The sequence below is a fragment of the Orcinus orca genome, chromosome 10, assembly GCF_937001465.1.
Source record: "Orcinus orca chromosome 10, mOrcOrc1.1, whole genome shotgun sequence".
Classification (NCBI taxonomy): Eukaryota; Metazoa; Chordata; class Mammalia; order Artiodactyla; family Delphinidae; genus Orcinus; species Orcinus orca.
This window is the reverse complement of record NC_064568.1, coordinates 73691759-73717747: the sequence shown is the minus strand read 5'-3', so window position 1 is coordinate 73717747 and position 25989 is coordinate 73691759. Positions and strand designations below refer to the sequence as shown.

Below are 25989 nucleotides of genomic sequence, written 5' to 3'. Positions count from 1 at the left end.
AATGCAAATTAAGACCACAGTCGAAACAGGGAAAACAAAAAATTAAGAAGTCTTGACTCAATAGTAATAGTTGGAGAAATTGTGGATGATAAATATTCACTGCAAGTGGGAGTAGAAGTTGGCTTGATCACTTTAGATAATATGTGGCATCACTCCATAAAGGTGAAGATTCATATACCCTACTTCTCAGCAGTTCCCCTCTTTTGGCTACACCCCAGAGAAACTTCTGCTCAGTGGGAGACAGGTACAGAATGTTGAGAGCAGTTCTGTTCATAAAAGCAACACTAGAAATCATTAAAAAATAAACATTAGGGCTTCCCTGGTGGCGCAGTGGTTGAGAGTCCGCCTGCCGATGCAGGGGACATGGGTTCATGCCCCGGTCTGGGAGGATCCCACGTGCTGCAGAGCGGCTGGGCCCGTGAGCCGTGGCCGCTGGGCCTGTGCGTCCGGGGCCTGTGCTCCGCAACGGGAGAGGCCACAACACTGAGAGGCCCGTGTACCACAAAAAAAACAACATTAGAAATCATCTCTGTATCCACCTACAGGAGAATAGATCATACGTGTTATGATCAACATATGATAATAAACTGAAGCTGCATGCAGCAACATGCATGAATCTTAACACATAATGTTGGATAAAAAAAGATACCGGAGACTATGATACAATTTTGTAAATCTCAAAAACAAGCAAAAAAATATATATATGTAGGGAAACACTACATGCTTTTTATATGAAAAGGAAAAGCTAAGGTATTTAGAATAATGGCTACATCTTGAGTGGGAGGGAAGGTGTATTAGTCAGCTCAGGCGCCATAACAAAATGACACAGACTGTGGCTTAAACAACAGACATTTATTTTCTCACAGTTCTAGAGGCAGCAAGTCCAAAATCAAGGTAGTGGCTGATTTGGTTTTCTGGCGAGAACTCTCTTCCTGCTTTCTTGCTATGCCCTCACATGTCCTCTTGCTATGTCCTTTCCTCAGTGCCTGTGAGCCGAGAGAGAGCCCTGGTCTCTCCCCCGCCCCACCCTTGTTTTTGGCTGAGAGGCTTGTGGGATCTTAGCACCCACGCCCACAGAAGTGAAAGCGTAGAGTCCTAACCACTGGACTGCCAGGGAATTACCTCTCCTCCTCTTCTTATAAGGACACCAGTCCTCTCGGATTACAGCCCCATCCTTATGACTTCATTTGACTTTAATTACCTCCTTATAGGTCCTATCTCTAAATACAGTCACATTGGGCTTCCACATATGAATTTGGAAGGGACTCAATGAGTCTAGAACAGAGGAGAATGTGATGAGAAGAATCATATATATTGATACAAGTTACGTGTGATATTCGAGTTGTGTGATGAGTGAATATTTAATTTATTATGATGATTTATAACTTATGTTACATATATTCTTTATATCAAAAATTATATTTAAGATTCAATGCATCCTATCAAAATTCCAATGGCATATTTCACAGAAATAGAACAAATAATTCTAAAATTTGTATGGAACCACAAAAGATCCTGAGTAGCCAAGCAATATTGAGAAAGAAGTACGAAGCTGGAGTTATCACACTCCCTGATTTTAAACTATACTACAAAGCTACAGTAATAAAAACAGTATGGTACTAGCACTAAAACAAACACACAAATCAATGGAACAGAATTGAGAGACCAGAAAGAAACTCACATTTATATGGACAATTAATTTATGACAAAGGAGCAAATAACACAATGGAGAAAGAATGGTCTCTTTAATAAATGGTGTTGGGAAAAATGTACAGCCACATGCAAAAGAATGAAACTGGACCCCTATCTTCCACCATACACAAAAATTAACTCAAAATGGATTAAATGTAAGACCTGAAACCATAAAATTCTCAGAAGAAAAAATAGGCAGTAACCTCACCAACATCTGTCTTAGTGAAGTTTTTGTGGATCTGACTCCAAAGGCAAGGGAAACCAAAGCAAAAGTAAACACATAGGACTACATCAAACTAAAAAGCTCCTGCACAGCAAAGGAACCCATCATCAAAACAAAAAGGCAACCTACTGAGTGGGAGAAAATATTTGCAAACCATATATCTGATAAAGGGTTAATATCTAAAATATATAAAGAACTCATACATCTCAACAACAAAACCCCCAAACATGCCAGTTAAAAGTGGGCAGAGGATCTGAACAGACATTTTTCCAAAGAAGACATACAGATGGCCAACAGGCACATGAAAAGATGTTCAACATTACTAATTATTAGGGAAGTGCAAATCAAAACCACAGTGAGATAGCACCCCATACCTGTTAGAATGGCTGTTATTGAAAAGATAAGAAATAACAAATGTTGGAGAAGATGTGGAGAAAAGGGAACACTCATACACTGTTAGTGGGACTATAAATTGGTGCAGCCACTCTGGAAAACAGTATGGAGATTCCTCAAAAAAAATTAAGAATAGAACCACCATATGACCCAGCTATTCCACTTCTGGGTATTTATCCAAGAACACAAAAACACTAATTTGAAAAGATATATTGCACCCCAATGTTCATTGCAGCTTTATTTACAATAGCCGAGATATGGAAACAACCTAAGTGTCCATCAGTGGAGGAACGGATAAAGAAGATGTGGTATATATACACAATGGAACACTACTCAGCCATAAAAAAGAATGAAATCCTGCCATTTGTGACAATAGGATGAACCTTGACAGTATTATGCCAAGTGAAATAAATCAGAGAAAGACAAATACTGTGTTATTTGACTCATATGTGGAATATATATTAAAAAAAGAGCAAACCAACAAACACAGATATAGAGATCAGATTAGTGGTTAACAGAAAAGAACTGGGTTGGGTGTAGGTGAAATGGGAAAAGGGGGTCAACTGTATGGTGACAGATGGTAACTAGACTTGTAGTTTATATAGACTACTTTGTAGCGACCTCTTTGTAGTATATACAGATGTTGAATTATAATGCTGTACACTTGAAACTTACATAAAAATTATATTTAAAGATTAAAAATTAATGAACTATAGCTGTGTGTATTAATATCAGTGAAATTCAAAATAAAATTTTACTGCTGATTGTACATTTATGATATGTGGGCTTTCCTGTATGTACAAAAGATTTAAAAGTAATGTTTGGGTGAAAAATACAAAGCAAAAAGAATACTTACCATATGATTTTATTTATGGCAAGTTCAAAATCATGCAAAACTAAACAATATATTGTTGAAGCACACATGCATAGGTACTAAAGAAAATCAAGAGAAGAATAATTACCAAAGTTAGGTTACCTCTGGGAGTACGGAAGGAGGGGCACCCAGGTTGCTCCATGGGGCTGGTGATATTCTATTTTTTATGCTGGGGGAGGGAATATGGGGGAGGGGGAATGTTCATTTGAGCATTATACTTTTTTTTACTCATATTAATTTTAATTAGTCAAAGATTGTATATAATTGGTTCCTTAAGATGACTATTTTCCAAATGCTTATACTCTCCTTTGAGATACATAAAAACGAACCTGTTTAGTTACTATTGTCACTTCTGTCTTCTTCCTGCTTTAGTCTAAATTCAGCAAACAATTAAATATGTGTCAAGTGATATCAAGTGGTGTAATCTCACTCTTCCACTCAGATTGGCTCCTGTGGGAGGAACACTGCACTCCTCTGCTATCTTGGAGATGTTTACATTTTGGCTGTAAAGCTCGGGGATATTATATCTGCAAGCCAGCTCCAGGTCAAGCTTTTGGGTTAGCTGGCTGTTGCAGAGGGACACTCAGAGGAATATTTTCTTGCTCTTTAACTCTTTCTGAAATATTCTTTCATAAACAGTCCTTATGATCTTGATTTGTTTGTTCTTATGTGTTGATCTTGACCTTGTTTGTGTTCATTATGGAATTTTCCATTTTAAACTGGTTCTAATGGCTCTGTTTGATCTTCATTCTGAGGAGTAACCAGGACTATACCTGAAAGAGGGAGGGCAAAAATTCATGAGAAAAGGTTTTTGTTGCTTTGCAGTTCCTTCCTTTATTTATTTAATGAGCATTATTCTTTATGCTCTTTATGTATAATATATTTAACAAGAGGAAAGGAAGAAAGAATGAAGGAAAGAAAGAAGAAAGAAAGAAAGAAAGAAAAAGAAAGGAAGAAAGAAAGAAAGAAAAAGAAAGAAAGAAAGAAAGAAGGAAAGAAAGAGGGAGGGAGGGAAGGAGGGAGGGAGGGAGGAAGGAAGGAAGGAAGAAGGAAAAAGAGTAAAGAGAAGTCAGGATGACAAGGGAGAGAGGTTAAGAAAGCAAGAGTCGGTTAATTATTCAAAGAGCCAACCTGTGCCTCATTCTTCCTTGGGTGGGAAGTCCAGAGAGATGATCTCTTGGGTTCCTTTATTTTTTTGTTTTAAATGTACAATTTCATTATTTTCATTCCATTATTATAATAACATGAAAGGAAATTCTAAGGAAGAAAAACTAATCACCCCTAATTCAATTAACCTATTCTATTATCTTTGTAATAGATTTATAGCGTCAAGACTTACATCCATTGGTCCAGCAGGGGAGGTAGCCAGCTTTCCCCATCCTCCAGCAGGGATGTATTATTCCTTCCTCTGCAGTCTGTTTTTCTTGGCTCGTTCCTCAGCGTATCCTGCCTTGCTTCCTACTTGAAAAGTTTGGCCAGGGACATTTCTGATGTGTCTGGTCTTTCTCTTTTGCCTTTCTACATAATTTAACATCCTCAGAGATGCTAGCCTGAGAGGTGAAATCTCCCTTTCCCATCCACTGAAGTCATTATATTTTTGGCCACCAGGGAGCATCCACAGACTTGCCATAGACTCAACCCTGCCTCTGGGTCATTTGAGGAGAAAGAGGTCGTTGACTAATTGGTTTATCCCTGTAGAACTATTTTTAACTTTTGTTTCTGTTTTCTACAGCAAATCTGTCTTCTCCTTCCCTCTGATTGTCTCACATGCATGTGTGCTCCTAAGAGATTCTCTGAGACAGCTTCACACTCATTCATGTCTCTTTTCTCTTGGGACAGTTGTCCTCAGATTCTGTGTATATGAGGTACAAATCTGGTCGTACTTCTGGTTGTCTGAACGTCCTCTCTTGGGGGGAGGGGGAACTTCAGAAACTGCAGCACATTCTATTCGATGTCTCTGATGATGAAGAGTTGAAATCCTTTGAAGGTCCAAAGCTACTTAGAAGCTGAATCTTGGCTGTTAGAAGAGTGATCATTCTGGGTAATATTGTTTTTGACTCAAATGTGGTCTGACAATAAAATAACAAGACTGATTTCCCCAAATGGCTCAGAACCTGGCCTTGGAAATCACTCTCAAATTGGAGTTTAGACTTGGGTCCAGCAATGGAATACGTGTTTTGTTTTCCGAGGTGACTATGCTGGAGGACAAAAAAATCAGGTCCCGTTGCTTTGTTCTCACACCTCCTCTATATGTGGAGAAATACTCCTTCGATTTTACTTAGTGATTTGGAGATCTTAAAGAGGAGTGTGTAGGTGGTGAATCTAGTGGAACCCAACAAACACATAGGGAAGAAAGGAGATTCCAGGTTGGAGATTTGACCCTCTTACTGCCTTGAGCTCATGGGCCTCTTATTCTAATCATGAAGACTTCCTTGGTATTTGGTGGACATGAATTTGAGGACAGGATCGGTTTCTTCTTAAAACGGCTTCTGGTTATACACAGGCTGTTCTGAGAAGTGGAATTGCTGGATCACTGGCAATGTGCATTTTAAATTTTAATAGAGATAGATAAATCACTCTCCCAAAAGGCTGTAAAAACTTATAATCGAAAGAAAATAATCCAATTAAAAAGTGGGCAAAAGTGCTGGACAGACATCTCACCAAAGAAGATACACAGATGGCACATAAGCATATGAAAAGATGCTCTGCAACGTATGCCATTAGGGAAATGCAAATTAAAACAAGTGAGATGCCACTACACACTTACTAAAATGGCTAAAATCCAGAGCACTAACAATACCAAATGCTGGCTAGGGCGTAGAGCAACAGGAACTCTCATTCATTGCTAGTGGGAATGCAAAATAATACAGCCACTTTGGAAGATAGTTTGGCAGGTTTTTACAAAGCTAAACATAATCTCACCATATGATCCAGCAATTGCACTCCTAGGTATTTACCCAAATGAGTTGAAAACTTATGTTCACACAAAAACCTCCATAGTAGAGTTCTGGTAGCAGCTTCATTTATAATTGCCCCAAATTGGAAGCAATCAGGATGACCTTTAATAGGTGAATTGATAAACACACAATGGTACATTCACATTAATGGAATGTTATTCAGCGATAAATAGAAATGAGCTATCAAGCCACAAAAAGACACGGAGAAACATTAAGTGCATATTGCAAAGGGAAAGAAACCAGCCTGAAAAGGTTATATGCTGTACGATTCCAACAATATGACACGGAAAAGACAATGGCTGCCTGGGATTGGGCAGGGAGGGGAGAGACAGTGGCTGCCTGGGATTGGGCAGGGAGGGGAGGAGGAATGAACAGGTGGAACACAGGGGTTACTAGAGCAGTGAGAATATTCTGTATGATACTATATGATATAATGGTGGAAACGTGACATTATGCATTTGGCAAAACCCATAGAACCGTGCAACACAAAGAGTTAACCCTAATGTAAACTATGAGCTTTAGTTAATAATGTATCAAAATTGATTCATCAATTGTAATAAATGTATCACATAAGGGCAAGATGTTAATTATAGGGAAACTGGTTGGGGGAAAGCAGTATTTAGGAACGCTCTGTACTTTCTGTTCAATTTTTTTTGTAAACCTGAAACTACTCCAAGAAATAAATTAAAAATAGTAATAAATTTACAGACTCATCAAGAATGTATATCTCATTTCTACTACCTTTGTTTATATTGGTGACAGAATTTTGACAGATGTGCAAGTTTGGTCTTTTATTATTGTTTTAATTGCATTGCCTTTTGTCCTACTCAGATTGACAAGTTTTCCAGATCCTTGGACTTTCCAGGTTCGCTTGTTATAAATCACCTGTTCCTTTCCTTTGCCTGCTTTTCCAGTTGATGATTTTTTTTTTTTTTTGATGTGGAACTGTGGCAGTTAATTTTTTTTTTCTTTTTTTGCTTATTCATTCTTTTTTTTACATGTTGCAAATGTTTTCTCACAATCTGTCATTTGTTTTTCAACTTGGATAATGATGTCTTTTGTCCCATTAGAAAGTTTTAAATTTTGAAGGAGTTTGGCCCAGAAACATGCTCTGGGGAGACACATGATGTGATCTGAGCCAGACCTCCAGATAAAGCCCATTTCTCTGGCCAGTCTTGTCTTTTTGTTTTGTTTTGTTTTCGCGGTACGCGGGCCTCTCACCCCTGCGGCCTCCCCCGCTGCGGAGCACAGGCTCCGGACCAGCAGCCATGGCTCACGGGCCCAGCCGCTCCATGGCATGTGGGATCCTCCCGGACCGGGGCACAAACCTGCATCCCCCGCACCGGCAGGCGGACTCCCAACCACTGCGCCACCAGGGAAGCCCAGTCTTGTCTTTTTTTTTTTTTTTTTTTTAGTCTTGTCTTTTTTACTCCTGATTCTTCAAGCTGAACCCAGAGCTCTCTGCTCCAGGGTGTCCAGGGAGGCTCCTCTTGACCATGTTCTGAAACTCGCACGGCTTTATCTAATGGGATGAACCTGGCTAAAGAGATTAGCAAGATGTCTTGTGGATCCCACTTTTAATCTGCAGCCTTCAGTCTGTCCCTCCTCTGCCGGGAAGGGAGCTGCAGAAACGACACGCGGAGGACTGGCCCCTTCATGAGCTGTGACTCTGAGGCCCCTGCTCCCACTAGTGAGTTTACAGGGGTCCCAGGCTAGGGGACGCAGCATGGGCAGCCCCCAGAGCAGCTCCCTGCAGCTTGGGCCATCTGCACCCTTCCCAAGGCCCTGAGTCTTCAGGCTCCGGGCTTACTGAGGTCAGGAGTGAGAGGCTGCCTGGACTGCACTCTGCAAGTATGGCTTTGCTGAAAGTCAAATTTGACCAGAAGAAGCGGGTCAAGTTGGCCCAAGGGCTCTGGCTCATGAACTGGCTCTCCGTGTTGGCTGGTATCATCATCTTCAGCTTAGGGCTGTTCCTAAAGATTGAACTCAGGAAGCGGAGCGATATGATGGACAATTCCGAGAGCCATTTTGTGCCCAATTCCTTGATAGGGATGGGGGTGCTGTCCTGTGTCTTCAATTCTCTGGCGGGTAAAATCTGCTATGACGCCTTGGACCCTGTCAAGTACGCCAAGTGGAAGCCCTGGCTGAAGCCATACCTGGCCGTGTGTGTCCTCTTCAACATTGTCCTTTTCCTGGTGGCCCTCTGCTGCTTCCTCCTGCGGGGCTCCCTGGAGAGCACGCTGGCTCACGGGCTCAAGAATGGCATGAAGTTCTACCGGGACACGGACACCCCAGGCAGGTGTTTCATGAAGAAGACCATCGACACGCTGCAAATTGAGTTCAAGTGCTGTGGCAACAACGGCTTTCGGGACTGGTTTGAGATTCAGTGGATCAGCAACCGCTATCTGGACTTTTCCTCCAAAGAAGTCAAAGAGTGAGTAGCCTCCAGTCCTGGGGTCAGAATGATATGGGGACACGGAGACACGAGCCTGTGACTCCCCCTGTCCAGTGCCTTTTCCTCCCCATTGGGTGCTCTGTGTGCACAACTTATTACTGCGTGTGAGGGTGTATTGGGTTGGACCATATGGAATTGTTAATATTCTATCATTTTTGAGCGATAAAAATAGCAACTTCATATGGTTCAACCTAATGTTTGGCTAAGATGGGAGGAAAGTGTCAAGTTATAGAAACTATTTGAATGGGGGTCACCAGGGGGAGACCCAGCCAGGACCGTGTGTCTGCTTCATTCGGGAGGAGGGAATTCATGGATCACATATACCGAGACTTCATCTGGCTGCTTGTCTCATTCACTCAAAGTGAGTGCATTCGGTCCTAAAAGCATAAATTTCCGGGTTGGTTCCCTTGTTTTCCAACCTTTCCACCCTGAGCAACCATTCTCAAGGTGTTTGTCCTTGGATACGGTGGAAAGAGCAGAGGATGGGGCAGTCAGGGGGTCTAGGCTGTAGTTTTGTCTCTGTTGTTAATTAGATGGTGATCTTGGGTAAGTCATTTGATGCCCTGGGCCTTTGCTTGCCCATCTTTTAAAGGAAGGCACCAGAATACACAACTTTGGAGGTCACCTCCTAGCTCTGTCTAGAGCCTGGCGTACAACAGGCGCTCAATAAATGCCTGCTGGTGTTTACTACTTAAATCATGATAGTGCAACTCGATAAAGTGTTTCTAAAGTGTTCTTGGCATGTGTAAAAATAAAATCCTGAGCGGCGGATGTAGGGAGGTGTTGGTGAGAAAGAGAATCTCACCCTTTGTGCTGATCCCAGCATACCCCTTCCCAGAGACCCACCATTGCGGGTCTTGAGTCGTTTTCCAGGGAAAGGTCAGCCTGTCCAGAGCCAGTGGCTCTCCCTCACCTCTTCCTTCTGTCCAACTCTACCCATTCCCTGCCTGAGGCTAGGGCTTCAATTGTTCATCCAGCTGGTTTATCCTCTGAGTGAGGCTGGTGAGTCCAAGGGGACATGCACCCTGGGCGCTGGGCACACTGGCATCGGGACATGGTTGAAGCCCAGACACCACCGGTGAACCCCAGATGGCTAGCTTAGCTGCTCCTCAGATGGAAGCGAAGTCAGACTGAAGGTCACTGCTTGGGATGGTATTTTCTCTGTGGGTGGGGATTACTGCTACAAATCCCTTGTCAAGGAGGTTTGTAAACCACTCTGCCCTTCCTAGGGGACAGATCCGCAGGGACAGCACAAGGTGGCATGATTTATATGAGTTGCCCTAGGAGGGTGTGAAGCCAGAGGGACAAGCAGGATTCCTGGGGATGGGGAGAGTGGGGGAAGCAGAAGCTGAGGGTAGAACTAGCCTTTGTGATGGACGGGAAGGGGCTTCTCATCTTCTCCTCTGTCATTTTCCTTGATCGTCTTCCGCACAGAGTCAGTCCTTGATGAGACTTACAAGATCTCTCTGTGATCCCCAAATCCCCTTCTGTCCCAGGGTGGAGAAATGCTCCAGGCTGCTCCACTCCCAATGGTCGGCATATCCAAATTTTCAGGCAAACATTAAACTTGATCAAAATTACCTCAATGCCCCATACCAACTTATTGGTGTGAAACAATCTTAACTCCATTGATTTGGAAAAAATTTTCTCTGCTACACACACACACACACACACACACACAAATATGGTCACAACATTAAGAGGAACTGAGCATCCTAACTGAGCCTGGCACTTGTGAGCTTGGACAAGCATGGAGGGATGGCTGGTTTCTGGAGATTTCTCAGGGGAATATTTAAGGTCAACAGCTGGTTCCTGAAGGCTCCTGATCTAAACATGGAGATCAGGTGGGAACAATTCAAGATTTTTTTTTACAAGAATTTACAAGCCTTTGACCGCACCCCACCCCCACCCCAGCCTGCCCTGTTGCTAAGTTGCTGGGTCTTTGGGGAGGAAAAAGGCCCTTATTTGGTGTGCACAAAACCTCTCCTGGGGGGTTTGTATTTTTGTTGTTTTTACTGTTAATCTCTATTTTGTGGATGAGAAATCTGAACCTCAGAGAGCTTAAGGGATGTTCCTAAAATCTCTTAGCAGGAAGTGGCAAGCTGGGGTTGGGGGTGTGGGGCAAATTTTTGGAAAAACCAACCAACCAGCCTTATGGAGATATATTCCACACACCATACAACTCACCCATTTCAAGTGTGCAATTCAACGGTTTTTAGTACATTCACAGAGTTGTGCAACCAATACTGAGGTTGATTTTAGAATGTGTTCACCACCTCACAGAGAAACCCTGCACCCTTCAGTGTTCACTCCGGCCTCCCCTGCCCCCAGGCCCAAGTCATCACTACTCTACTTTCTGTCTCTATAGGCTTCCCTGTTCTGGACATTTCATTTGAATGGAATCATATAATATCTGTCCTTTGGGGTCTGGCTTCTTTGGTTTAGCATACCGTTTTCCAATATCATCCATGTTGCAGCAGGCATCAGCACCCATTCCTTCTTCTTTTGGGATGGTATCCCACTGTAGGGAGCGCCAGGTTTTGATTCTGCTCTTTCCACTCTGCCTCATACAGATTCGGCGTTAGATGAGTGCTTGTTCTCCGACAGCGGGGGTGGGGGGGGTGTTGGAGTGGGGAGGGGCCTCAGGTCTTCCCTCTTCCTCTCTCTGTCTTGCTCTCTTCTTCCTCCTCCAGAGGGACAGTGGAAGGTGTGGGCAGATAAGATACAACCTCGACAAACACCTGTGGATCGTGATGGGATTCTGGTCCTTCTGCGCCAGGGTCTCAGATCATCATGAGGCCCCCCTCCCCCCCCCGCCCAGCCTTTCCGTTGTCTGTGGCACGTGGAGCCATGCTGTGCTCCATCCTCCTGCATCTGGGTTTCTCTTCTCACTCCCTCCCCAGCCTGGTGGTCCTGGGGTGGGGGTGGGTGGGGACACTCTGTTATAACTGGGGGAGGCCCTCAGAGGGAGGAGTCCAGGAATGCCGCCTCCCTCAGTGACTCAGCCTTCAGAGCACGACATCGGGATATAGATTTGTGATTCTTAACCACCAGAGCTGCTTTTTTTTTTTTTTCATTTTCAACTTTTATTATGGAAGATTTCATGCATTCACAAAAGTAGAGAGGTTATAACAAATCCCCATGTACCCTCGCTCCCCCATGACATTTTCCCCCTTCTGAGTATTAAGAAGCAAATCCAGGGCATTGTTTCCTCTTACCTGTAAACACTTTAGGAGGAATTTCTAACAGATAAAGAGGGTTTGCTTTATTGCCTTTTTGTTTTAACAGAAGCACAATATTAATAATGCCTACTGACATTACTATCGTCGTCTAATACCCAGCCTGTGTTCAATATTCTCTGATTGTCTCAAGATGCCTTTTACAGATGGTTTATTCAAATCAGGATCTAAACCAGACTTTGCATTTGGTTGTTTGGTCTCCTAAGTCTCTTACGCTAAATAGTTACCTTTCCATGCCATGTGCGTCTTGGAGGAAGTCGGCCATTTGTCCTGCAGAATTTCCCACATTCTGGGGTTGGGCCATTGTAGCCCATTGCTGTCTTCTAACGTGTTCTTCTGTATTTCCCTGTAAACCAGTAGTCAGGGCTGAGGTGTGGCTGGATTCAGGTTCAGTTTTGGCAAAAGCACCCCCTAGGGTGCTGCTATGGGTACCTTACTGCATCACACCAGGAGGCACCTGAGGTCTTCAGCCAGTTTATAACAATTCCTTTAAAGTTTCCTCCTGTTTTCAGGATGAGCTGAGCTTCAGTGTCTTGGGGTGAAAGGCAGAGCATGAAGCAGCTCAGGGGTCTTGGCACTGTCAGCCTGAAGGAACTGTCAGCCAGGAAAGCCTGGCCTGGGGCCCTCAGTCTGAGAAAGAAGCTGGCACTAAGCTCTCACTTTACTGTCCTTCCCACGGAACCCACAGGCCATGACACCTGTTCCCTCTTCCTAAACAATTAATAGATACCTAGAGAATTCTGGACCTTGGCCTAGGAGATTCCTGAGGGCAGGGCTGTGTCTCCCTTCAGACTGGGGCTCCCCGAGGGCAGGGCTGCGTCTCCCCTCAGACCTGGGTTCCCCAAGGACGGGGCCGCGTCTCCCCTCAGATCGGGGCTCCCCGAGGGCAGGGCTGTGTCTCTCCTCAGACTGGGGCTCCCTGAGGGCGGGGCTGTGTCTCTCCTCAGACTGGGGCTCCCTCAGGTCAGGTCTATTTCTCCCGATAAGATAGGACTCTCTGTTGCTGTCTAGATCTCCCGTCGGATTGGTTCTCCCTGAAAGCAGTGCTGTGTCTCCCTTCAGACTGGGGCTTCTTTAGGGCAGCGCTGGGTCCCCTCCTTCTTGTGTCCTCCATCACCACCTGCAGTTCTTTATATCCAGTGACTACTCAAAAAAGAAAAGAAATACTATTAGTATTTCAAAGAAATACTAATACTGCACTTGTTGTATACCAGGTGCTCTACGTGTATTATCTCAATTAATCACCACCACACCCGTCAGAGACTTATATTGTCATTTCTCAGGTGAGAAAACTGAGGCTCACAGAAAGAAGTCAAGTGAGTTGCCAAGATTCCACAGGTGTCACTCAGCTGGCATTCGGGTTGGGGATTGACACATCATCAGTTATACTCCTGGCTCCCTCCTCTGCTCATTGCCATATGGCTTTCCTTATTGATTCACCTACTAAATTATGTTGCTTTTTCCAGGAAAACTCCAACATGACGATTCTCCCAAGTCATATGTAGCTTGGCTATGGGAGAGTGGGCTAAAAGAAAGCCTTATCTTAAGACCCTGACAAGCCTTGGTGAGCCCTGAGCAGAGATTTGTAGCCTGGGAAATACTCTGATATAAATAGTCAGCTCACCACCTAAGCAGCTCTCCTCTGCCTTTGTCTTAAGAGGGTGAGTGGAGCCTTAATCTGTGGTTGGAACCAGGGCAAGTGCTAAGTCAACAAGACAATGCTTCTGATGGAGAGGGAGGGCTAGTTTCAGAGATGTGGGACCCCAAGAGGTCCTAGGCTGGGGGTCTGGGGGAACCCCAATGTCCACCAAGCCAGGCATACCCTCAGGGTCCCCAGTCTGAGGGAAGACACAGCCCTGCCTCAGGGAGTATGAGGCAGATCTGTAGGCTTCACCCCACCTTAGGGACACCTGGAGAGTGCATAGGAGAGATGATGCTGGACAAGGAAGGGCTCCTGGGACAGGGAACAGGGGAGAGAACTCACACTTTCCCAGGAAGTTTAGCTAGAAAAGCCAACAGGCAGGAAGGACCTGAGAGGCTCTGAGTAAACTCTGAGGGGAGGGGTGGGCAACTGCTGTGGGCTGGACTTCCACTTACTGTGTAACTTTGTGTGAGGCCCTGCCCTGCTCTGGGCCCCACTTCCTCCTCTGTAGAACAGCCTGGTGGGTTGTAGGGTCCCCCCCAGATGGCCATGAGTGGGGAAGAGCCAGCATTCTCATAGGGCCTGTGTCAAGTGCATCCTCCTACTGCCTCATTTAAACCTCCCACAGCCCCTGAGAGGGGGTGTGATTCTCGCACCTCACACAGGTCCACAGCTCACAAATGCATATTTGAGACTCAAAGGCCAGCTCTCTGTGCTCTACCCACTCCGTTCCATAGGGACACTGGGAATGGCCCAGGTGGGACATTGTGCAAATGGAAGCGGGCTCCAGGGACAGCCTGCAGGTCAGGAAGAGGGACGAACAGTGTTTGCATTTGGGGACCAGGCCTGCTGGGGTTGGTCCTAGGGGTAGGAGACTACGTCTGCTCAGTCCTGGGTGGGGCTGGCTCGCCCCTCAGAAGGGGGTGGGAGCCCCAAGCTGAAGGGCCTCTGCTCCAGTCCTCCCACTGGGACCACCCAGGACCACCCCAGCCAGCGGAACCAGGTGCTGTGCGGGGCTGTGCAGGGAGAGCTGCTCCCATGGCGCTCGGTGCAGTTGAGCTTCAGCAGCAGCCACTCCCATCATTGGACAAATGTCTCACAGCCCCTGCCTCAGGCTGGCATTGAGCTCTGCCCTTGCAGTCTTTTTTTTTTTTTAATTTTAAAAAAATATTTATTCATTTTTGGCTGCATTGAGTCTTCGTTGTTGTGCGTGGGTTTTCTCTAGTTGTGGCGAGCGGGCTTCTCATTGCGGTGGCTTCTTTTGTTGAGGATCATGGGCTCTAGGCGCACAGGCTTCAGTAGTTGTGGCACGCGGGCTCAGTAGTTGTGGCTCATGGGCTCTAGAGCACAGGCTCAGTAGTTGTGGCGCATGGACTTAGTTGCTCCGTGGCATGTGGGATCTTCCTGGACCAGGGCTCGAACCCATGTCCCCTGCATTGGCAGGTGGATTCTTAACCACTGCGCCACCAGGGAAGTCCCTGCCCTTGCAGTCTTGGTCACAGAAGGCACTCTTCTCCACAGCTGGCAGAGGCCACACCACCCACGCACAAGAGACTATTCCCCAGCGGTGTCATGTGGTCTGTTCCACTGTCACAGCTGCTCCCCGACGACACACAGAGCTCACGTGAAGTCTCTTGCTCTGTCACCCTTCCCAGCCCTAGCCCAGGCGTCCACATGTCTTACACACTTAGTACGTACCAAGCACCCTTCTTAGCCTCTTTACGTGGATCCCTTCATACAACTCTTAATGTCAACTCCATTTTACAGATTAGTAACCTGAGGCCTGGCGAGGTTAAGGAATTTTTCCAGAGGGATGAACCAGGAGTAAACTCAGGCTGTCCTGCTCTTATCGTGGTCCTGGTCCTGGACCACCTGTGCATCCAGGGCCAGCTGTTCTCTGGGCAGTGGGCTCTGACCATGAAACAGAGGGCAGGGACTACGGGGTGTGTGGAAATATGGTCGCCATAACCCAGGCGAGGACTGTTCTGGAACCAAGGAGGCCACGTTTTTCAGAGCCTTCCTCAGGTCTTAATCATACCGATCAGCAGACAGTTCACTGAAAAGAAACCACAAATGGATCTTAAACACATCAAAAGATACTTAACTTCACTTATAATGAGAAAAACAGAAATCAGATCGACTCTGAGATATTATTTTTCATCTGTCAGGTTGGCAAAGATCAAAAACAGGACTTACGTGGGTGTGGCTGGTGTGGGTGTGACTGTACAACCCCCGAGAGGAGAAATATGGCAGAGCTCGGGTGCAATCACAGGTGGACCCTTTGATTCAGAGATGCCTCTTCTAGGAATTGATCCTCTAGATATATTCCCAATATGCAAAATGACCCATGTCCATGTTTGTATTAACAAGTCACTGGGGGGACTTCCCTGGTGGCACAGTGGTTAAGAATCCCCCTGCCAATGCAGGGGACACGGGTTTGAGCCCTGGCCCGGGAAGATCCCACATGCCACGGAGCAACTAAGCCCGTGCGCCACATCTACTGAGCCCACACGTTGCAACTACTGAAGCCCGCGCGCCTAGAGCCCGTGCTCCGCAGCAAGAGAAGCCACCGCAATGAGAAGCCCACGCACCGCAACGAAGAGTAGCCCCCCCTCGCCACAACTCGAGAAAGCCCACACGCAGCAACGAAGACCCAATGCAGCCAAAAATTAAATAAATAAATAAATAAGTTAAAAAAGAGAAAAGAAAAAAATAAATAACAAGACACTGGGAAAATCCCAAATGTCCATCAATAGGAAATGGATAGTACCCTATGGGCCATCTGCACAAGGGGGACACCATGCACCTCATTAAAACCTGGAGAACACTCTCCATTTGACAGATATAAAAAGATCTCGCGGGGGCTTCCCTGGTGGCGCAGTGGTTGAGAGTCCACCTGCTGATGCAGGGGACGCGGGTTCGTGCCCCGGTCTGGGAAGATCCCACATGCCATGGAGCGGCTAGGCCCGTGAGCCATGGCCGCTGAGCCTGCGCGTCCAGAGCCTGTGCTCCACAACGGGAGAGGCCACAGCAGTGAGAGGCCCGCATACTGCAAAAAAAAAAAAAAAAAAAAAAAAAAAATCTCTAAGGTATGGCTAAGGGAAAAAAAATGATTCAAGACAGTGTGTATATAATGCTACCATTCGGATAAACAAACAAACATACAGGAAGAATAAGAACTCTGCAAAATCTGAGCTTGCTTATCCATGCTTGAAGCTTCTGTGAAAGGACAGACAGAGCTGGCCACAGTGAGGGAACTTGCGGGCCAAGGGACAAGAATGAGTGGGAGACTTTTTTGTATTGAGGGTATTTTATTTAGAAGTTGAACACGAACATCTTTTTTTTAAAGAGTATAATTAATTACCATTTCAATGAACATTGTTGGAAACAATTTCTATTATGAACAATTACACGTTCCCTATCCTTGTGCTGTAAAAGTCTGCTGCTATTATGTAATGCACTGTTCATGTGCAACTTAAAAAAAACCTTTTTTACTCAAGATAACATGTACACAGTCAAGGGTGCAAATCTTAAGTGTGCAGCTCCATGAATTTTTTTTTTTTTTTTAATTTTTGGCCGCGCCATGTGCCTTGTGGGATCTTAGTTTCCTGACCAGGGATTGAACCTGTGTCCTTGGCAGTGAAAGTGCGGAGTCCTAACAACTGGACCGCCGGGGAATTCCCTCCATTAATTTTGACACGTAAAGTTGCCTGGGTAACCACGAACAGGTCAGATGGAACATACCCAGCCTGCCTGATGGGGAGGGAGTGAATTTTCATTATAACGATGGCTGCCCCTTTTGAATTTTGAACCTGCATGAATGTATGGTGTGCTCTAACCAAATATATGTATAAGTAGAGAGATGCAAAAGTTGTGCAAGTTGCATCCTTCAGGTGAGTACGGAGCTCCCACCCAGCTGGGGGCAGAGGTCAGTGTGTATGGAGAGCAAGCCATGGGCAAAGACCCATTCTCTGCTCCTGCAAAGGCCCAGGGACAGAGCAGGCCTTCTGGAAACATCTGTTGAGCAGAAGTGATCTGGCCAGAGGGGACCTTGGTCCCCAGTGATCTGTAAGGAGGAGATGAGGTTGGGGAGGGGGCTGGGTGCTGAAGCTGATGGTCATGAATGCTAGGCAGTCTTGTCTCAACAGTCACCACCTGTCCTGCTACTCTTCCTACCAGCTTGGCACGGACCCAAGAAATCATTGCATGCCAGGGCCTGGCAGCACAGAGTGGTTGATTTTTTTAAAAAATAAATCTTTATTTTGCAGTTTACAATGCAGTACTCCACAGACTGGTGTTAAATGTTGTCTACAGTGCAACATCCATGTTCCAACACACCTAATAATTGCCAGGAGTACAGTGCTCTTGTCGATCTTGTATTCTGTCAGGTTAAAACAATGGGCAATGAAAGAATGAACACGTTTCTCATGTGTGTGACTCACTCTTGTCTAAATGCCCCAACTTGTGACTTCTTTACTATCTATACCGCTAGTTATCCAGGACCTTGAAGAAATCCTGAATCTCTAACAGGCCATCCTCTGGCAAATCAGTACGGTGAACAGCATTCTGGATCTTAGTTTTACCAAAGATTGCTCAGAGGCTTCCAGGATGTAAACGCCAGGCAGTTTCAGGATCAGCAGGTCCACAGAATTCTTGAAATGTCATTGTTAGGTTTTGTTGAATCTCCATTGCTCCACAAGGGCTAGAATACGTATGTTCCTTATTTACTTGCCTCTTGGTTTATCATCTATCTTAACCCTCTAAACATAAGCTCCAGGAAGGCTGGGGCATTGGCTCTCTAGGGTCACTGCTCCATCTTCAGCACCTAGAACAGTGGCTGGCGCATAGTCGGTGTACAGTAAATATTTCTCAAGACAGCAAATGAATGAATGAATATTCCAGATTTTCAGAAGGGGATGGGAGGAGCTGGCCCCTGGTGAGAAGTTCAAGAAGCTGGTCTTAAGCCGTCTGTTTCTCCTCCAGTCGCATCAAGAGCAACGTGGATGGGCGGTACCTGGTGGATGGAGTCCCCTTCAGCTGCTGCAACCCCAGCTCGCCACGGCCCTGTATCCAGTACCAGCTCACCAACAACTCTGCACACTACAGCTATGACCACCAGACGGAGGAACTCAACCTGTGGGTGCGCGGCTGCAGGGCCGCCCTGCTGAGCTACTACAGCAACCTCATGAATTCCGTGGGCGCTGTGACGCTCCTCGTCTGGCTTTTTGAGGTAGGCCCTGGGCTGGTGGGGGGCAGGGCAAGAGGGAGCCACCTGCCCCATTGGGATTTGATGGGGTGGAGCTGGGCCTGGGTCTCCCTCCTGGGAACCAGCCCTCTGCCCGCCGTGCAGGCAGGCCCAGGCTTGAATACCAGCACCTCTATTTTTTGTTTCTGTCCCATCACTTAAAAAAAAGAATTCGTTGAGTTGAAATTCACAGCACATAAAATTAACCATTTTAAAGTGAACAATTTGGTGGCATTTGGTACAATCACAATGTTGTGTGACTACCACCTCTACCGTGTTCCAAAATACTTCCATCGCCCCCTAAAAAAAAACCTCATACCCATTAAGCAGTCAGTCCCCCTCCTCCCCTCCCCCTAAGCCCCTGGCAACCACCAGTCTGTGTTCTGTCCTTGTGGATTTCTCTATTCTGGACATTTCATATAAAGGGAATCATATAGTATGTGACCTTTTAGGTCTGGCTTCTTTCAGTTTGCATGTTTCAGAGGTTTATCCTGTGTCTCCACTTTTTGAGTCTAAGGACTCGGAAAGTTATTTAACATCTCTGTTATAGGGGGCTGCCAGCATTTAGCTTTGGAACTATTGGGAGGCAACAGGAGATACAGGCACATCAAAGTGTTCAGTCAATGATTTGTGCTTCTCTTGAGATTCTGGTAGCAATTTACCTGGTATTCTAATTATTTGTAGGTTCATCTTATCTCATCTATTAGGTTTAATTCCTCTCTGTAGCTGCAGGTCTTGGGATATAGCAAGCCCTCATTCATTCATTTACTGAAGAAATAGTTTCTCAAAAACCTACGAGTGCTGGGTGCTGTCCTGGGTGCTGAACGAGAGCCCACTGTCAGCGAGGGGTAAACCAAGGTGGCACAGAGAGTGACTCATGGGCTCATGCTTTGAGCTGACAGCAGAAACCCAAACTCCAAAACCTAAATGTACAAAACCAGAAACATTAGGTGGGGAAACTTTGCCCATCAGAGAAGATTCACTGAAAGGTTCCCTTAAATAAGTCAATCTTTAGTGCTATGGAAATTCACACATAGCTGGGCTCTCAGCTGAGACGCACCACTTCTAACTTACCACATCACACCAGAAGAACTGTACTGCCTGTTGAGGGGGTGAGATGGGGAGGAAGGCCTTCTTTTCACATTAAGGCAAACGCAAGCATATTCATGATGATTTATTAGTCACCAGCTCCTTGAGGCAGAGTCTTGGGAATATGTGGGTAGAATAAGGAGAGAAGCTTACTGCTAGAAGGTTAGAAGTTTGCATCCCTTGAAAACACATGAAAAGAAGACTGAAAGGATAAATGAAGTCAGTGGGGAAATGGAGTTCCATTGGCTGCCTCTCAGTTTACCCACCTTTCCAGGAACCTAGTGACCGCTTAAGGAGAGGAACTGTTCACTGGGAACAGGGAGTTTTAATCCCCTTTCACTTTTCCCCTGAGTCTTTTAGTGGGCAGAGCTCTGTGATGGGCACAAGGGGGGCTGATAAGATCCTGCCCTCAGCCTTGCCCTCCTGGGTCTCACAATCCATGAGTCCACATCAGACTCATGAACCAAAGGGACCATTACCTAGCACAAAATTCATAGTGCAACAGGGGGCCTTCTTGAGGAAAGCAGGAAGGAATCAGAGTGGGTACATGCACACCAGGAGGACTTCCTGGAGGTGAGTCTTTCCACTGTAAAAATATCTTATTAAACTTTCAGTCAACAATAACCTAAAACTATTCGTTACTATTATCATCTACTGCTATAATTATAAAATGCTCCCAGAGCATTCATTCAACAGACGTTTACTGAGGCCCTACCACCACTGGGTGCTGTTGTAGGGGCTGGGACAGCAGGTGAACAAGATGCATCAGGGCCACCCCTGCCCTCAGGGGGCGGATGTTCTCCATTAGTGGGCCTAGGCCTCTCACAGAGTTTGCTATACCATCAAAGGAAGAGTGTAAGACAGCAAACCAGGAATTTGTGTAGAAACAAGTGGCTAACACAATACAGGGTTAGAAAAGTGGAAACAGTACTTACCATGCTCACTAATAACCAACTACAGCTGATATTCCTATTCATCCCTGCTGTGCACCAGGTACCATGCTCTACACATATGGAAGCATCACAGCATGCCCATGGAGCAGGCGGTACTTCATCTGAAAATCTGCAAACCAGATGAGTAAACTCAGGTTTCCTGGTCACACGGCTGGCTAAGTGCCAGGGCTGAGGTTTGAACCCAGGCATTCTGGCACCAGAGTCTGCTGCAGTGACTTCCAGTGAGCAAATCCAAACAGATCACCCACTCATGCTCTAGTATCACAATAACACAAGTAGAGGGGAACCGTATATCACTATTGTTTGCAGAAAAGGAGATGACTTTCTAATTCTGTCCAGCAAATCGATGCTGAGCACCTGCTATGTGCCTAGCAACGTGCCAGGAATGGGGTGGGGGTGGGGGTGGACACAGAGAGAAGGAGCCCAGGATTAATGCCCCCAGGAAGGGGGAGACCTGAGGGCAAAGAGGGGAGAATTCAGGTGCAGGGGCACCCATAATGTTCTAAGTAGAGAAAACAGCAAATGGTAAAACTGGAGAGGAGAAAGGCTGGGTGTGGGCAGGATCCAAAGAAACCCAGGGTGACTGGAAAGGGAGGAGAATGGGGTCTGAGATGAGGCTGGAGCACAGGCAGATCGCGAGCACCCAGGCCTGGCTGGGGCGGGCAGAGCCTCGCCAACCCAGCCCCAACAGTACCTTGTTTGAAGGGCTCCCAGGATGAGCAGGCTGGTGGCTGCCATGGTTTCCTGGTAACCCCTGCCCCAGCTACTTCTCCCAGATCTCCTCTAAGTCTCCTCTCCCCACACAGGTGACCATCACCATCGGGCTGCGCTACTTGCACACGGCGCTGGAAGGCATGGCCAACCCCGAAGACCCCGAGTGCGAGAGTGAGGGCTGGCTTCTGGAGAAGAGCATTCCGGAGACCTGGAAGGCCTTTCTGGAGAGCCTGAAGAAGCTGGGCAAGGGTAACCAGGTGGAAGCCGAGGGTGTGGATGCAGGCCAGGCCCCAGAGGCTGGCTGACGGTCATGGGACCCCCTCCCCTCTGAACACTGAAAAGTAGTGGACTCCAGGAAACGCGGATACCCCCTGATCCAATATGAATCTCCCAAGGAGGGTGGCCGTCTCACAGAGACTCTTCTGGATGGTGTATTTAAAATTCAGGGTCTCTAAAAACTTCCGTTGAATGACTGTCCAAAGTGTGAGTGAATGAGTCCCACTCAGGCTCACTGCCCTAGGACGCACCCTCACGGTGGACTCAGGGGGGCCTCTCAGTGGATGACTCCTCATGGCACAGGAATTCAGTTCCACCCTGAGGCTACTGGCTACACCTGAGGGCTGCTCCCTCTTTATGAGCTGGCTGTCACGTTGAGCTCCGGGTCGCTTCATTCTATATCCAAAGTGTCACCTGATGCATAAGCTTAAGAGTCTGAAAGATGTACTGGCTACGCTGTCATGTTTTTCAAATGCGAAGATTGACACATCAGCCATTTTATGTAATTACAGAAGGTGAGGGACAGTTACACTTTTCTAAGAGTAATGGTCTCTCCAGAGGACTGAGGGCTCAAAAGAGGAATTCTCAATCATGAGGCAAGAGAACTTAGAGAGAGGGGATTATGTCCCTCAGCAAAAATACAGCTTTTGTGTCACCTTCACAAGCCCTCAGTCACTTGGCCAGGAGTGAGCCACGGGCTGAGGGAGTTGGGTTGTAGGCATGTTCTGGCTAAACTGCCAGGTGACCTCCTTTGGCTCATCTATGGAAGCACTGGGTTAGACGGCTGCCCTTCTGTGGAAGAGGAGCAACAATCAGACAAGAGTCCACCCTTTGGAGACCAGGCCTCACCTCCTGGGACGCCCACACAGGTGCCGTGACAGGCCCCACGGACAACACTGTCTACAGTGGAGGACAGAGTCCTCTGCGAGCTTCGTCCTGCTTCTTGCCCCAGATACCCATCCTGCAAAACGATATTTCCCGAATGCCTCCACATTAAAGAAGATTCTTTGAGACAGCTCATCTTCCCATGCTAGCAACTGCAAAAGAAGTTTTTACTTCCTTCTGGAAAAAGAGAGAAAGGAAGCTTTCAGGGGAAGGAGGGAATGATTTCACTGCTGTCCTAGGAGTTTTCAGTGTGGAAAAAATAAGACTTCTGGTGCTGCCTGGGGTATGTTCTGGGGCTCTAATTCTCTCAGGCTTAAGACCAGATCAAAGATGTTTGGACATTCTGTCAGATTTTGGTCCCAGGTTTAATTCAATTTGACTTCTGAGTGTGGAGACCAAGGAATGACCCACATGGACAACACTGAGGGAGTCAGCCCCTCTGATGAGGGTCCCAGAGCTCTCCCCTCCCAGGAGTGCTGAGAACCATCAAGAAAATGCTGCTCTAGGTCCACACGTATAACGATGCTGTTGACAGCTGTACAATAGACATTAAAAATTATATTGTATGAAAATCACTTTTGTTAAGTGCCTGTCTTAAATGTATGTGCTACATGTATGTAGCACAGGATCCCTGATTCTTGCTAACATTTGTTAACAAAACCAAACCAAACCTGACACTGAAAGGTAGCACTGCTAATGATCACGGCAGCTGTTTCAACAGCGTGGGTGTCACCTCTCTCCCTCTTGCTATCTCTTATCTGCAAGAACAGGGACTATTAGGTTATCCAAATAATCTCAACATTTGCTAGAATTTGGACCAGAGCTGAGTTCAATATTTTAGTATGTGGAATCTTAATTTAGTGATTTAAGCAAAACTTCCATTTTCTATCCCCCCTGCTCTGGTCAGAATCTGAGAGCTGTTGGGAGGATCAAGGGGAAAATGATCCCACAATAAACACCACCAGTTGGTTCAGAGCAGACTGTGCAGGGGGCCTGGAGCTTGCGTACTGAATTAAGAACATGCAGATTATGACCCGCTGAATGAGGGGGCACTAAGCCACCCACACAGGGTTGGCAGGTAGCTCCCTCAGCATCCCAGCTCCCACTTTGGGGAAGTGAAAACCCCAGGGTTGTTTCGATCGAAGGCAGTTTCAAGGCACTCATACAAAGGGAGTAAATTCACAAGGTCTATTACTCGCAGGTCCCAGAACAGAAGCGAGGGGTGTGTGTGCAATGAGCCAGTGGAAGGGGGGTCCTCCATTCCAGGTCTCGAGAGCAGGAGACAGACAGCAGGGTAGCAAGCACCTATTACTTAAGAAGTGGTTGGGACGGGCTCCACTCTAAGTGGTTATTTTGAAACGTGCTTCGGGAAAAGCAAAGCAGGAATTCCAGGGACGGGAAAAGCAAAGCAGGAATTCCAGGGACGGGAAACCTAAGCTCCTTATCTAAATGACCTGAGCAGGGCTGTCAAACTGTAAATGCTCAGGCAGCAACTCACAATAGCTCTTTTCTCATTACACAGACTTACGGTGGGCTGCATTCTCACAGTCTTCTCAGGTAGCCAGGTAGTTGCTAGAGGAAGCTGCCCATCTCATTTGGTCATCTACCAGTGCCTAGCAAGACTGGGACCAGGTTTTTCCTTATGTCTAACCTCAGTCTTTCTTTGGGCCAATGTAGGTTCATTTCTCCCAAGGGACTCAGACAGCTTTTCAAGTCCTGTCAGCCTAGCCCTGGGGAAGGGTGAGAGGTAAAGACAGTCAGTGCCTTAGAACTTTTATTTCTGAAACAATTACTCCATAGTGAAGTAGTAATAGCTACTTATTCCCAACATTTAGGAAGATAAGTGTCCTAGTGTCTGCAGCCTCAGCTCAAGAGCCCACAGCCTCTTGCAATATTTTCAAGCCCAGGACTGAGCCACCAGCCAATAAACCCTTAGTAACCTCAATTCAGGTTAATAAGATTAGGGGCTTGCTCCGCACACTCCCTCGCCTCCCCTCGTCTGGGCACCTATAATGCTAGGTCAGCAGGTTTGCAGCTTAGCCAGAGGCCGGGGGGTGGGGTGGGGAGGGGGGCACTATGACAATTATGGTCTCTGACCTGCTACTACATTAAAAAAAAAGGCTCCTGATGTCAGTGTGGCAAGCCAGCAGCACCGTTGTTAAGGACTAGGAATGTGGGGGAATAACACGGAGGTTCAGGGGGAGAGCAGATGCCCTCTTGGTGTTCAGAGGACATGAGACTGGCTGGAAGGGAGGAAATATCAGCCCTTAACTCCTGATGGCATTATATCTTGTCCTTCAAATCAGAGGATGCGTATAAGTAAGCAGCAAAGTCAAAGTGTGAGGATGGTGTAGAGTGGATTAAGATATGAGTCAACTCCTAGCTATTTGCCTGACGGGAATGAAAACTCAGGTCCATACAAAAACCTATAACAGGATTGTTTGTCATGGTTCTATTCATAACCACCCAAAACTGCCCAAATGTCTTTTACCTGGTGAGTGGGTATACATCTGCACAATGGAACACGATTCAGCAACTGATTCAGCAACCAAAAGGAACGTGGACGGCTCTCAAATGCATCAGTCTTCTTAGAGAGAAGCCAGACTCAAAACTCTACATATATGACATATTTATATAACATTCTGGAAGAGGCAAGACAAAGGGACAGAAAAAAATTAGTGGTTGTCAAGGGTCAGGATGCGGGGAGAAGGTGCCCACAAAAGGGCATGAAAGAACTTCCTGGGTGATGGAATTATTCTATTCTTGAGTGTGGCTTGTTAAAACAACTGTATGCACTTGTCAAAATGCATAAAACCATCCACTAGAAAGGGTGAATTTTACTATTTGGAAAATAAACGTCAATAAACCTGACTCAAAAAACAAAAGCAGGGAGAAAGCAAGGAAGGAGCATGTCAGAGGGAATTAATGAGTCCTGGAGCTGATGACATTAGGACCAGGGAAGGTAGTAAGCTAGCTAGGAGCAGCATTAATGACCAGGAGACAGAGAAACCTAGTGTTTTTAGTTTGATGCTTTCCTTTTAAGAGGATTTTCAAGAGCACAGCAGAACTTTCATAGGCAATGACTCCCTTGCAAATATAGGATGTAGCTTCCTTCGTACATGTGTCTTTTCTAAGCAGGAAGTGTCTGGGGAGTGTGTTAGAACAGGGACCTGGAGATCACTACGTAAGAATAAGCAAGAAGAGTTTAACCCTTCTTGGAGGAAATGACTTGGAGCTGGGAGAGACTTTGAGTGCCCTGTTTTCCCAGTGATTTGAGGTCCACAGTGGTTCAGAAAGGTCACAAGCTGTCACAGTCAGTGAATATGAAACTTAATCAGCTGAAATGATGATC

General features: G+C 46.2%; 1 protein-coding gene across 1 annotated transcript; it reads left to right on the top strand.

Annotated features, from left to right (window-relative positions):
* Positions 1-7977: 7977 nt before the first annotated feature.
* PRPH2 (peripherin 2) lies at positions 7978-22043 on the top strand. Its single transcript, XM_004267598.2, has 3 exons — positions 7978-8573; positions 18459-18705; positions 21569-22043. Exons 1-3 carry the CDS (start codon positions 7993-7995, stop codon positions 21779-21781), a joined length of 1041 nt encoding a protein of 346 aa, XP_004267646.2. The 5' UTR covers positions 7978-7992; the 3' UTR covers positions 21782-22043.
* The last annotated feature ends 3946 nt before the right edge of the window (positions 22044-25989 follow it).

Excerpts from the sequence above, each read along its gene's own strand:
- PRPH2 (XM_004267598.2), top strand. The coding sequence starts at position 7,993 with ATGGCTTTGCTGAAAGTCAAATTTGACCAGAAGAAGCGGGTCAAGTTG. Across the intron at positions 8,574-18,458 it reads TCCTCCAAAGAAGTCAAAGA|TCGCATCAAGAGCAACGTGG; the intron begins GTGAGTAGCCTC and ends TTTCTCCTCCAG. Across the intron at positions 18,706-21,568 it reads TCCTCGTCTGGCTTTTTGAG|GTGACCATCACCATCGGGCT; the intron begins GTAGGCCCTGGG and ends CTCCCCACACAG.